This window comes from Lissotriton vulgaris, chromosome 10, assembly GCF_964263255.1.
Source record: "Lissotriton vulgaris chromosome 10, aLisVul1.2, whole genome shotgun sequence".
NCBI lineage: Eukaryota > Metazoa > Chordata > Amphibia > Caudata > Salamandridae > Lissotriton > Lissotriton vulgaris.
Window position 1 is genome coordinate 288673268 of NC_141698.1, and position 12573 is coordinate 288685840.

Consider the following 12573-nt stretch of genomic DNA (forward strand, 5'->3'; position numbering starts at 1 on the left):
CTCCCTCCCTCTGTCTGTCTATCTGTCTCCCTCCCTCCCTCTGTCTGTCTGTCTCCCTCCCTCTGTCTGTCTGTCTCCCTCCCTCCGTCTGTCTGTCTGTCTCCCTCCCTTCCTCCCTCTGTCTGTCTGTCTCCCTCCCTCCGTCTGTCTGTCTGTCTCCCTCCCTCCCTCCGTCTGTCTGTCTGTCTGTCTGTCTCCCTCCCTCCCTCTGTCTGTCTGTCTCCCTCCCTCCCTCTGTCTGTCTGTCTCCCTCCCTCCCTCTGTCTGTCTGTCTGTCTCCCTCCCTCTGTCTGTCTGTCTGTCTCCCTCCCTCCCTCCGTCTGTCTGTCTCCCTCCCTCTGTCTGTCTGTCTCCCTCCCTCCGTCTGTCTGTCTGTCTCCCTCCCTTCCTCCCTCTGTCTGTCTGTCTCCCTCCCTCCGTCTGTCTGTCTGTCTCCCTCCCTCCCTCCGTCTGTCTGTCTGTCTGTCTGTCTCCCTCCCTCCCTCTGTCTGTCTGTCTCCCTCCCTCCCTCTGTCTGTCTGTCTCCCTCCCTCCCTCTGTCTGTCTGTCTGTCTCCCTCCCTCTGTCTGTCTGTCTGTCTCCTCCCTCCCTCCGTCTGTCTGTCTGTCTGTCTCCCTCCCTCTTTCTGTCTCCCTCCCTCCCTCCCTCTGTCTGTCTGTCTCCCTCCCTCCCTCCGTCTGTCTGTCTGTCTCCCTCCCTCCCTCTGTCTGTCTCCCTCTTTCTCCCTCCCTCCCTCCCTCCCTCTGTCTGTCTCCCTCCCTCCCTCCCTCCCTCCCTCTGTCTGTCTCCCTCCCTCCCTCTGTCTGTCACCCTCCCTCTATCTGTCTGTCTCCCTCCCTCCCTCCGTCTGTCTGTCTGTCTCCCTCTGTCTGTCTCCCTCCATCTGTCTGTCTGTCGCCCTCTGTCTGTCGCCCTCTGTCTGTCGCCCTCTGTCTGTTGCCCTCTGTCTGTCGCCCTCTGTCTGTCGCCCTCTGTCTGTCGCCCTCTGTCTGTCGCCCTCTGTCTGTCGCCCTCTGTCTGTCGGCCCTCTGTCTGTTGCCCTCTGTCTGTTGCCCTCTGTCTGTCGCCCTCTGTCTGTCGCCCTCTGTCTGTCGCCCTCTGTCTGTCGCCCTCTGTCTGTCGCCCTCTGTCTGTTGCCCTCTGTCTGTTGCCCTCTGTCTGTTGCCCTCTGTCTGTTGCCCTCTGTCTGTTGCCCTCTGTCTGTTGCCCTCTGTCTGTTGCCCTCTGTCTGTTGCCCTCTGTCTGTTGCCCTCTGTCTGTTGCCCTCTGTCTGTCTGTCTCCCTCTGTCTGTCTCCCTCCATCTGTCTGTCTCCCTCCCTCTGTCTGTCTGTCGCCCTCTGTCTGTTGCTCTCTGTCTGTTGCCCTCTGTCTGTCGCCCTCTGTCTGTCGCCCTCTGTCTGTCGCCCTCTGTCTGTCGCCCTCTGTCTGTCGCCCTCTGTCTGTCGCCCTCTGTCTGTTGCCCTCTGTCTGTTGCCCTCTGTCTGTTGCCCTCTGTCTGTTGCCCTCTGTCTGTTGCCCTCTGTCTGTTGCCCTCTGTCTGTTGCCCTCTGTCTGTCGCCCTCTGTCTGTCGCCCTCTGTCTGTCGCCCTCTGTCTGTCGCCCTCTGTCTGTCGCCCTCTGTCTGTCGCCCTCTGTCTGTCTCCCTCTGTCTGTCTCCCTCCCTCTGTCTGTCTCCCTCCCTCTGTCTGTCTCCCTCCCTCTGTCTCCCTCCCTCTGTCTGTCTCCCTCCCTCTGTCTGTCTCCCTCCCTCTGTCTGTCTCCCTCCCTCTGTCTCCCTCCCTCTGTCTGTCTCCCTCCCTCTGTCTCCCTCCCTCTGTCTGTCTCCCTCCCTCTCTCCCTCCCTCTGTCTGTCTGTCTCCCTCCCTCTCTCCCTCCCTCTGTCTGTCTGTCTCCCTCCCTCTCTCCCTCCCTCTGTCTGTCTCCCTCCCTCCCTCTTTCTGTCTGTCTCCCTCCCTCCCTCTGTCTGTCTGTCTCCCTCCCTCCCTCCCTCTGTCTGTCTCCCTCCCTCCCTCCCTTTGTCTGTCTGTCTCCCTCCCTCCCTCCCTTTGTCTGTCTGTCTCCCTCCCTCCCTCCCTCTGTCTGTCGCCCTCCCTCTGTCTGTCGCCCTCCCTCTGTCTGTCGCCCTCCCTCTGTCTGTCGCCCTCCCTCTGTCTGTCGCCCTCCCTCTGTCTGTCGCCCTCCCTCTGTCTGTCGCCCTCCCTCTGTCTGTCGCCCTCCCTCTGTCTGTCGCCCTCCCTCTGTCTGTCTCCCTCCCTCTGTCTGTCTCCCTCCCTCTGTCTGTCTCCCTCCCTCTGTCTGTCTCCCTCCCTCTGTCTGTCTCCCTCCCTCTGTCTGTCTCCCTCCCTCTGTCTGTCTCCCTCCCTCTGTCTGTCTCCCTCCCTCTGTCTGTCTCCCTCCCTCCCTCTGTCTGTCTCCCTCCCTCCCTCTGTCTGTCTCCCTCCCTCCCTCTGTCTGTCTCCCTCCCTCTGTCTGTCTCCCTCCCTCTGTCTGTCTCCCTCCCTCTGTCTGTCTCCCTCCCTCTGTCTGTCTGTCTCCCTCTGTCTGTCTGTCTCCCTCTGTCTGTCTCCCTCTCTCCCTCTGTCTGTCTCCCTCTCTCCCTCTGTCTGTCTCCCTCTCTCCCTCTGTCTGTCTCCCTCTCTCCCTCTGTCTGTCTCCCTCTCTCCCTCTGTCTGTCTCCCTCTCTCCCTCTGTCTGTCTCCCTCTCTCCCTCTGTCTGTCTCCCTCTCTCCCTCTGTCTGTCTCCCTCTCTCCCTCCCTCTGTCTGTCTCCCTCCCTCTGTCTGTCTCCCTCTCTCCCTCTGTCTGTCTCCCTCTCTCCCTCTGTCTGTCTCCCTATCTCCCTCTGTCTGTCTCCCTATCTCCCTCTGTCTGTCTCCCTCTCTCCCTCTGTCTGTCTCCCTCTCTCCCTCTGTCTGTCTCCCTATCTCCCTCTGTCTGTCTCCCTCTGTCTGTCTCCCTCTCTCCCTCCCTCTGTCTGTCTCCCTCCCTCTGTCTGTCTCCCTCTCTCCCTCTGTCTGTCTCCCTATCTCCCTTTGTCTGTCTCCCTATCTCCCTCTGTCGGTCTCCCTATCTCCCTATGTTTGCCTCCCTCTCTCTTCTGTCTGTCTCTCTCTGTCTCTCTCTGTCTGTCTCTCTCTTTGTCGCGGTCTGTCTCTCTCTTTGTCGCGGTCTGTCTCTCTTTGTCGCGGTCTGTCTCTGTCGCGGTCTGTCTCTGCCTCTATCTGTCTCTGCCTCTGTCTGTCTCTGCCTCTATCTGTCTCTGCCTCTATCTGTCTCTGCCTCTATCTGTCTCTGCCTCTATCTGTCTCTGCCTCTATCTGTCTGTCTGTCTGTCCATGTCTCTGACCCTATCTTGCTCCGTCTGCCCCTGTCTCTATCTGTCTTAGACCCTATCTGTCTCTATAGGTCTTTACCTGTCTCTATCTGTCTCACCTCACCCGGCTCTCACTCCCTGCTGCCCTCCCATCTCACCCCGGCTCTCACTCACTGCTGCCCTCCCACCTCCCTCACCCGGGCTCTCACTCTCTGCTCTGCCCCCCCACCTCACAGGGCTCTCACTCCCTGCTCTGCCCTCCCACCTCACCCGGCTCTCACTCCATGCTCTGCCCTCCCACCTCCCTCCACCGGGCTCTCACTCCATGCTCTGCCCTCCCACCTCCCTCATCCGGGCTCTCACTCCATGCTCTGCCCTCCCACCTCACAGGGCTCTCACTCCCTGCTCTGCCCTCCCACCTCCCTCACCGGCTCTCACTCCCTGCTCTGCCTTCCCACCTCACCGGGCTCTCACTCCCTGCTCTGCCCTCCCACCTCACCGGGCTCTCACTCCCTGCTCTGCCCTCCCACCTTTCCAGGCTCTCACTCCCTGCTCTGCCCTCACCGGGCTCTCACTCCTTGCTGCCCTCCCACCTCACCGGGCTCTCACTCCCTGCTGCCCTCCCACCTCACCGGGCTCACTCCCTGCTGCCCTCCCACCTCCCTCACCCGGCTCCCACTCCCTGCTGCCCTCCCACCTCACCTGGGCTCTCACTCTCTGCTCTGCCCTCCCACGTCCCTCACCCGGGCTCTCACTCCCTGCTCTGCCCTCCCACCTCCCTCACCCGGGCTCTCACTCCCTGCTCTGCCCTCCCACCTCCCTCACCCGGGCTCTCACTCCCTGCTCTGCCCTCCCACCTCACCGGGCTCTCACTCCCTGCTCTGCCCTCCCACCCCACCGGACTCTCACTCCCTGCTCCACCCTCCCACCTCACCCGGCTCTCACTCCCTGCTCCGCCCTCCCACCTCACCCGGGCTCTCAATCCCTGCTCTGCCCTCCCACCTCACCGGGCTCACTCACTGCTGCCCTCCCACCTCACCCGGGCTCTTACTCCCTGCTCTGCCATCCCACCTCACAGGGCTCTCACTCCCTGCTCCCACCTCCCTCACCCGGCTCTCACTCCCTGCTCTGCCCTGCCACCTCCCTCACCCGGGCTCTCACTCCCTGCTCCGCCCTCCCACCTCACCTGGCTCTCACTCCCTGCTCCGCCCTCCCACCTCCCTCACCGGGCTCTCACTCTCTGCTCTGCCCTCCCACCTCACAGGGCTCTCACTCTCTGCTCTGCCCTCACACCTCCTTCACCCGGGCTCTCACTCCCTGCTCTGCCCTCCCACCTCCCTCACCCGGGCTCTCACTCCCTGCTCTGCCCTCCCACCTCCCTCACCCGGGCTCTCACTCCCTGCTCTGCCCTCCCACCTCCCTCACCCGGGCTCTCACTCCCTGCTCTGCCCTCCCACCACACCGGGCTCTCTCTCCCCGCTCTGCCCTCCCACCTCACCGGGCTCTCTCTCCCCGCTTTGCCCTCCCACCCCACCGGGCTCTCACTCCCTGCTCCACCCTCCCACCTCACCCGGCTCTCACTCCCTGCTCCGCCCTCCCACCTCACCCGGGCTCTCAATCCCTGCTCTGCCCTCCCACCTCACCGGGCTCACTCACTGCTGCCCTCCCACCTCACCCGGGCTCTTACTCCCTGCTCTGCCATCCCACCTCACAGGGCTCTCACTCCCTGCTCCCACCTCCCTCACCCGGCTCTCACTCCCTGCTCTGCCCTCCCACCTCACCGGGCTCTCACTCCCTGCTGCCCTCCCACCTCACCGGGTTCTGCCCTCCCACCTCATCGGGCTCTCACTCCCTGCACCGCCCTCCCACCTCACCCGGCTCTCACTCCCTGCTCCGCCCTCCCACCTCCCTCACCGGGCTCTCACTCTCTGCCCTGCCCTCCCACCTCACAGGGCTCTCACTCTCTGCTCTGCCCTCACACCTCCTTCACCCGGGCTCTCACTCCCTGCTCTGCCCTCCCACCTCCCTCACCCGGGCTCTCACTCCCTGCTCTGCCCTCCCACCTCCCTCATCCGGGCTCTCACTCCCTGCTCTGCCCTCCCACCTCCCTCACCCGGGCTCTCACTCTTGCTCTGCCCTCCCACCTCACCGGGCTCTCACTCCCTGCTCTGCCCTCCCACCTCACAGGGCTCTCTCTCCCCGCTTTGCCCTCCCACCTTTCAGGGCTCTCACTGCCTGCTCTGTCCTCCCACCTCACCCAGCTCTCACTCCCTGCTGCCCTCCCACCACCCTCACCCGGGCTCTCACCCCCTGCTCTGCCCGCCCACCTCACCCGGCTCTCACTCCCTGCTCTGCCCTCCCACCTTACCTGGCTCTCACTCCCTGCTGCCCTCCCACCTCACCAGGCTCTCACTCCCTGCTCTTCCCTCCCACCTCACCAGGCTCTCACTCCCTGCTCTTCCCTCCCACCTCACTGGGCTCTCACTCCCTGCTTTGCCCTCCCACCTCACTGGGATCTCACTCCCTGCTTTGCCCTCCCACCTCACTGGGCTCTCACTCCCTGCTTTGCCCTCCCACCTCACTGGGCTCTCACTCCCTGCTTTGCTCTCACTCGCTGCTGCCCTCCCACCTCACCGGGCTCTGCCCTCCCACCTCACCGGGCTCTCACTCCCTGCTTTGCCCTCCCACCTCACCGGGCTCTCACTCCCTGCTGCCCTCCCACCTCACCGGGCTCTCACTCCCTGCTGCCCTCCCACCTCACCGGGCTCTCACTCCCTGCTGCCCTCCCACCTCCCTCACCCGGCTCTCACTCCCTGCTGCCCTCCCACCTCACCCGGGCTCTCACTCCCTGCTCTGCCCTCCCACCTCCCTCACCCGGGCTCTCACTCCCTGCTCTGCCCTCCCACCTCGCTCACCCGGGCTCTCACTCCCTGCTCTGCCCTCCCACCTCACCGGGCTCTCACTCCCTGCTCCGCCCTCCCACCTCACCCGGCTCTCACTCCCTGCTGCCCTCCCACCACCCTCACTCGGGCTCTCACTCACCTCCCTCACCGGGCTCTCACTCCCTGCTCTGCCCTCCCACCTCACAGGGCTCTCACTCCCTGCTCTGCCCTCCCACCTCCCTCACCCGGGCTCTCACTCCCTGCTCTGCCCTCCCACCTCCCTCACCCGGGCTCTCACTCCCTGCTCTGCCCTCCCACCTCACTGGGCTCTCACTCCCTACTCTGCCCTCCCACCTCACCGGGCTCTCACTCCCTGCTCTGCCCTCCCACCTCACCTGGCTCTCACTCCCTGCTGCCCTCCCACCTCACCTGGCTCTCACTCCCTGCTCTGCCCTCCCACCTCACCTGGCTCTCACTCCCTGCTCTGCCCTCCCACCTCACCGGGCTCTCACTCTCTGCTCCGCCCTCCCACCTCACCCGGCTCTCACTCCCTGCTCCGCCCTCCCACCTCCCTCACCGGGCTCTCACTCCCTGCTCTGCCCTCCCACCTCACAGGGCTCTCACTCCCTGCTCTCCCCTCCCACCTCCTTCACCCGGGCTCTCACTCCCTGCGCTGCCCTCCCACCTCACAGGGCTCTCTCTCCCTTCTTTGCCCTCCCACCTCACAGGGCTCTCACTGCCTGCTCTGCCCTCCCACCTCACCCGGCTCTCACTCCCTGCTGCCCTCCCACCACCCTCACTCGGGCTCTCACTCACCTCCCTCACCGGGCTCTCACTCCCTGCTCTGCCCTCCCACCTCACAGGGCTCTCACTCCCTGCTCTGCCCTCCCACCTCCCTCACCCGGGCTCTCACTCCCTGCTCTGCCCTCTCACCTCACCGGGCTCTCACTACCTACTCTGTCCTCCCACCTCACAGGGCTCTCTCTCCCTGCTTTGCCCTCCCACCTCACAGGGCTCTCTCTCCCTGCTTTGCCCTCCCACCTCACAGGGCTCTCACTGCCTGCTCTGCCCTCCCACCTCACCCGGCTCTCACTCCCTGCTGCCCTCCCACCACCCTCACATCGGCTCTCACTCCCTGCTCTGCCCTCCTACCTCCCTCATCCAGGCTCTCACTCCCTGCTCTGCCCTCCCACCTCTCAGGGCTGTCCTCCCCCCCCCCCCCCCCCCCCCCCCCCCCCCCAGCCTCCCGGGCACCCCAGTACTTCACAGGTTTTTAAACGACCATTTGTTTGTCAATGAGGCTTTGTTCACCTCTTAGCGCCCCTGCAGCTCCACTCTTGACTGTGGCTGGAATCGCCCGGCCCCCACAGAGCAGTTTCTCTGATTACGCACTGCTGCTCCCCGAGGTGTTTGCTGAAGTTTAAAAAAAAACCACACAGGTGCGATGTCTCAAGCTCCGCGCGGGCCGCCACTGAAGGCTTGCCGGGCCGCCACTGGCCCGCGGGTCGTACTTTGAGTACCCCTGATCTAGAGGATGACCTGTGTGAACATAACCAGTAGGGCCACTACAGTGGTAGCCAAACTCTGTTGAAAATACTAAATTGAACACCATGGGGCACCCAAAAGGTGCTCACTGCTGGGGGTAGTTTAGAGGCCTGGGCTCACTCACCCATATGCCTTGATCTTGCCCAAAGATCTAGTCCTTAAGGCAGTCTGTTCTTAAAATAATGGAGGAGGTGACTGGTGTCCAGTTGGTCCCCTCTCCTTAGGTTGTCCTGCTTGGATCCCCTTCTGAGGAAATCTACTCCTTGCATGGAATAAAAATGAAAAATATCTCCGACCTACTCCCATGGGCAAAGCAATGTATACTGTCACTGTGGAGTCCTGTGCAGTTACTGGAAGACGGCCTGGAGGACACTGGCAATGGAAAAAAATTAAAGGAAGGAATGGGAATTAAGGAAACTGGAGGGATGCTTTTGACCTGCTTGTCCAGAGACATTCTAGAACTGTAGTGTCCTAGACTGCTGAGAGCCTTCCACATTCTGGAAGAGTCTCAATTAAAACTATACTATGTGACGAAAAAGTACACTGGAGACTGAAAAAGAACATACTTCCATTTGAATCTATTTGAAATTGTAATCAATATGTCACCTTGTAGTTTTTTGTATTGAATTAATTGTACTTGGGATAATTCTGTGACTTGTGTGGTCTCAAATGTCCTTTCTAAATTACCCACAACGACACATTTTTTAAATCCCCTGGCAGCTGTTTCCGCCTTGTCTTACACCCCTGCTACTGGAGGAGCTTAGGCAAAGAAGGGAAAGCAGGAAGGGGGAGAAGCTGGAGAAGTTTCTGGAGGACCTGGAGGAATCTGAAGTTCCCACGAAAAAGAGGCTGCGGCAGCAAAAGGAGGAAGAGAGGCTGCTGAAAAAGTTAAAGAAGCTCAGCCAGGCTACTTCAGGTATATACCAGCCACATTCAGGTTCTGTTTTCCATCATGAGAAGAGTACATGGGGAAAGAGTAGAAAGAGTAGTATGCACACAATTTTCAGAGAGCATTAAAAGGAAACTTGTCGAAAGTTTAAAGTTTAAACCTTTATTAATTGTAGCAAGCGAAAAATGTGGATATGATTCAGAACGTAACTCATAAAGGTAACAAACGCAGTGCAAGAGACTTTTTAAGCAGCAGTATGCTGCATAGCACTAGAAGCCTTGCTATGAGTTTGATCAGAGAATCTCTTGAGTAGCTAAGAAAATAATTTCCCCCAAGAATATTACGGAAACAAAATGAGAAGTGAAATGACAATGAGCTAACAGACACAAGGAATGTTGTATAGTAATCTCAATATGTTAGGTGTCTAGATAGAAACACATGAATTATAAAATTCTGAATGAGGTTCAGAAGAGAGACGCACACTCCTTTTTATTTGTAAGTCATGTGAATCAATATTTGATGGTAAATGTTATGCACAGAAAGGTACGGGCAAGCAGGGTGGTCTGTAGAAGTATATCCCACAAGCAATGAAATAGCTAGGAGCGTCATTTATAATAATAATAATAATAATAAAGAGCTTATAGAGCGCTCAGTAACGCCATCACGGCGTGTCCCCGCGCTGAAGCTACCAGTGATCAGCGTGAGAGCCTATGATCTATGCAGTGTATAGTTGTGTTTTGAGCTTGGCCCTAAACCGCGCTTCACTGCTCTCCAGTCTCAGAACAGGAGGAAGTTTGTTCCATTGTTGAGCTGCTTGGAGCGCAAAAGATCGTCCACCCATTCTAGCCTTCCTTATCCTGGGGACTGTCAGCAGTCCGGCACCCTCCGAGCGGAGGGTCCTAGTTGGTTCATATCGGCTGACTAAATCCTTTAGGTAGGCGGGCGACCTGCCCCAGACAATTCGGTGACAGAAGAGGAGGCACTTAAACAGCACACGTTTCTTCACAGGCAGCCAGTGAAGCGCATCCAGCGCCTTTTGCGAGTTAGCCCTCCTAGGTCTTCTTAACACCAGTCTGGCGGCGGAGTTCTGTATGACTTGCAGGCGGCCTAGGCTACCCTCGGTGGACCCTAGGAACAAAATGTTTCCATAGTCCAACTGCGAGGTCACCAGTGCCTGTGTTAATGTCCTTCTGGCCGCTAAGGGTAGGAGTTCCAAAGTTTTATTTAGGGTCTTTAGTACTCCAAAGCATTTGCCCACCAGACGCCTTATGTGGCCATCATATGAGAGAGAGGGGTTCATCCAGATTCCTAGATTCTTAGCCTCCTCACAGGGTATGGGAGTAGGGCCCAGACATGAAGGCCACCACTCAGCTGACCAGTTTTCGCTTTTACCCCCCACCACCAACACCTCTGTTTTAGAGCCATTGAGTTTTAAGCAATGGGAGTCCATCCACTCAGCTAGTGCCTGCATACAGGATTTAAAGTTGGTGGGGGTGTTGGAGGTGTTCTGCGATAGGGAGATCAGCAGCTGGGTGTCGTCGGCGTACGACACCAATTCCACCCCAAAAGATTGTACAACTTTTGCCAGGGAGGCCATGTAAAGATTAAAAAGAGTGGGGCTCAGAGCTGAGCCCTGAGGCACACCCTGATCTAGTGGCATCTCAACTGAACGACATGTCCCTTGCTGTACCTGGAAACATCTTTCCGTGAGAAACGACTGTAGCCAGCACAGCGCAGGACCAATGACCCCGGCTTCGCTCAGACACCGTAGCAAGATGGAGTGCGCTACGGTGTCAAAAGCCGCGCTTAGGTCGAGCATGATCAGGGCCATTGTGTGACCTGCATCTGCCCCTGCTCTTAAGGTCTCAGTGGCCCGTAGGAGAGCCGTCTCCGTAGAGTAGCCCGCCCTAAATCCTGATTGTGAGGGATGAAGTAGATTCCATCTCTCCAGGTGCTCCGTAAGCTGAGCGTTGACCACCTTCTCAGCCACCTTCGCTACGTACGGCAATAAGGAGATAGGTCTGAGGTTTTCCAGCACCTCCATGCTTACATTCGGTTTTTTCCTTATTGGCAGTACTATGGCCTTCTTCCACTCCATAGGGACTTGTTGAGTGGAAAAGGAGGTTTGTAAGACGTGTCTAATGTGGGGTTCCAGGGCTACCAGGCCCTCTGAGATGACCCAGGCCGGTGCCGGATCGTTGGGGGATCCGGACTTCACACTGCAACAGATCTTTATTAGCTTGTCAGCTGCGGGAACCTCGAAGGTTAGTAGTGAGGAATCAGGGGCTGCAGGTGAGCTACCTGCTATAAAATCTATGCCCTTTTCTGGTTGTTGAGTGAAGGAGGCATAGATCGCTTTAACTTTGTTAGAAAAAAAGTCAGCGACTCTATTGCATCCCTCCGTGGTGGCCTTTGTGGGGGTGTTAGAGCTAGAGACTAAAGATATTTCTTTATATATTTTAAACAGTTCGCGTGAGGAGCTCTCGGCAGCCTCAATGCGTGTTTGGAAGTATTTGGCTTTTGCTCTGCGCACCGCATACTGGTAGCTTCGGTGTGCTGAGCTATAACTGTTTTTAGCTTGTTCGCTAGGGTTCCTTCTCCAGCTCCTTTCAAGTTTTTTACAGTTAGACTTGATTTGCTGGAGTTCAGGAGTGAACCAAGGGGCAGTACGTTGTCTGCCTTCTCTAGCTTTACCCTTACTCATGGGAGCTAGCTCATCCAAGGTGGCAGTCACAAGTAGATTAAATTCCTTGTTCACCTGATCACTGTCCGTGGAACGCAGTGGTTGTGCTTTCTGGATGGCGCCTATGAAGATTTCTTGAGAGTATTGTCTCCATTTACGTCTCATAATATTTCCCATCCCATTCTCAATAGTCCTAACAGGCTGGTAATAACATTGGAAAGGGACCAAGAAGTGGTCGGTCCAAGGGAGCTGACAGGGAGTGAGTGCTTTTATCATGTCCCAACTGGCGAAAATAGGGTCCAAACAGTGACCCCTCTGGTGTGTAGCTGCAACACTTAGCAAGTCCAGCTGTAGTTCTTGTAGGACAAGACGAACATCCTCTGCCTCCTTCTGTAGGGGATCCTCTAGGTGTAGGTTCAGATCACCCAGCAACAACACTTCACTGGAGTGACCGCTGGACCCAGATTAATGCTGGCTCGTTTGATGTTTCTCCCATCCAGTTGCCATCAAACAGTCTGAGAAACCGACAGACATCTTACTTGTTTTCAAAGTCAGTTGTAAAGATGTCCTACAACCATTAGCATGAACTTTACTTGATGAAGAGACCATTTCCAGAAATAGTAATTAGGTTTTAGCTGAAAGTATTACTGGGATCTTCAAACCTAAACATGAGACGTGATATTTTTTGTGAAGATAGTGGAGTATTCCATCCTTACAATCAGCACAAGTTGACAGTCCACTTTTTTAAAGATGAGCAGGGGGAAAGAAAATAGACATTTTAAGGGTATTGCGTTCTTCTTTATGTTTAAAAAAAAAAAGACATTTAGTAAATGTGGTAAAGAAGAATGCAACAAAGTGGAACTCCAAGATAGTCACAAATAATTTGGAAAAATGTGTGGAGTGAAAGTGTACAATAAATAGCTGAAAGGGAAGTTTGGTAAATGAACTTGGAGACATAGAACAGTGTGGGAAAGGCAGCAACGAATATTTGTTCTATGATTTTGTTGTAGATGCACATGCTATGTATTGTTCAGTGGTGTAGTGGTTGGGTGAGAAATATTCCTACTAAAGAATAAAGTTTTGCCCATTTGGTTTGATAATAATTGTTGCCCTTGAGGAACACAGAACCATGCCTTCATTTTCAATTCCTCCAGAGACTTCGTGAATATATTTTGGAGAAAAATGAACCCACTGAACAGGAGGGCAGGAATGAGGATCACATTCAGTTTTTCTTTTAACAAAACATGTCAATAAATAATCT

At 56.8% G+C, this 12573-nt stretch overlaps 1 protein-coding gene across 2 annotated transcripts in view; it reads left to right on the forward strand.

Moving 5' to 3' along the window:
- The window catches only part of LOC147685146 (uncharacterized), a 693800-nt gene that overhangs the window by 613683 nt on the left and 67544 nt on the right, over positions 1-12573 (forward strand). For both annotated transcript variants that reach the window (XM_086941067.1, XM_086941068.1), the window contains one exon: positions 8461-8656. In XM_086941067.1, coding sequence (XP_086797193.1) covers positions 8461-8656 — 196 coding nt within the window. The remainder of the gene's footprint in view (positions 1-8460; positions 8657-12573) is intronic.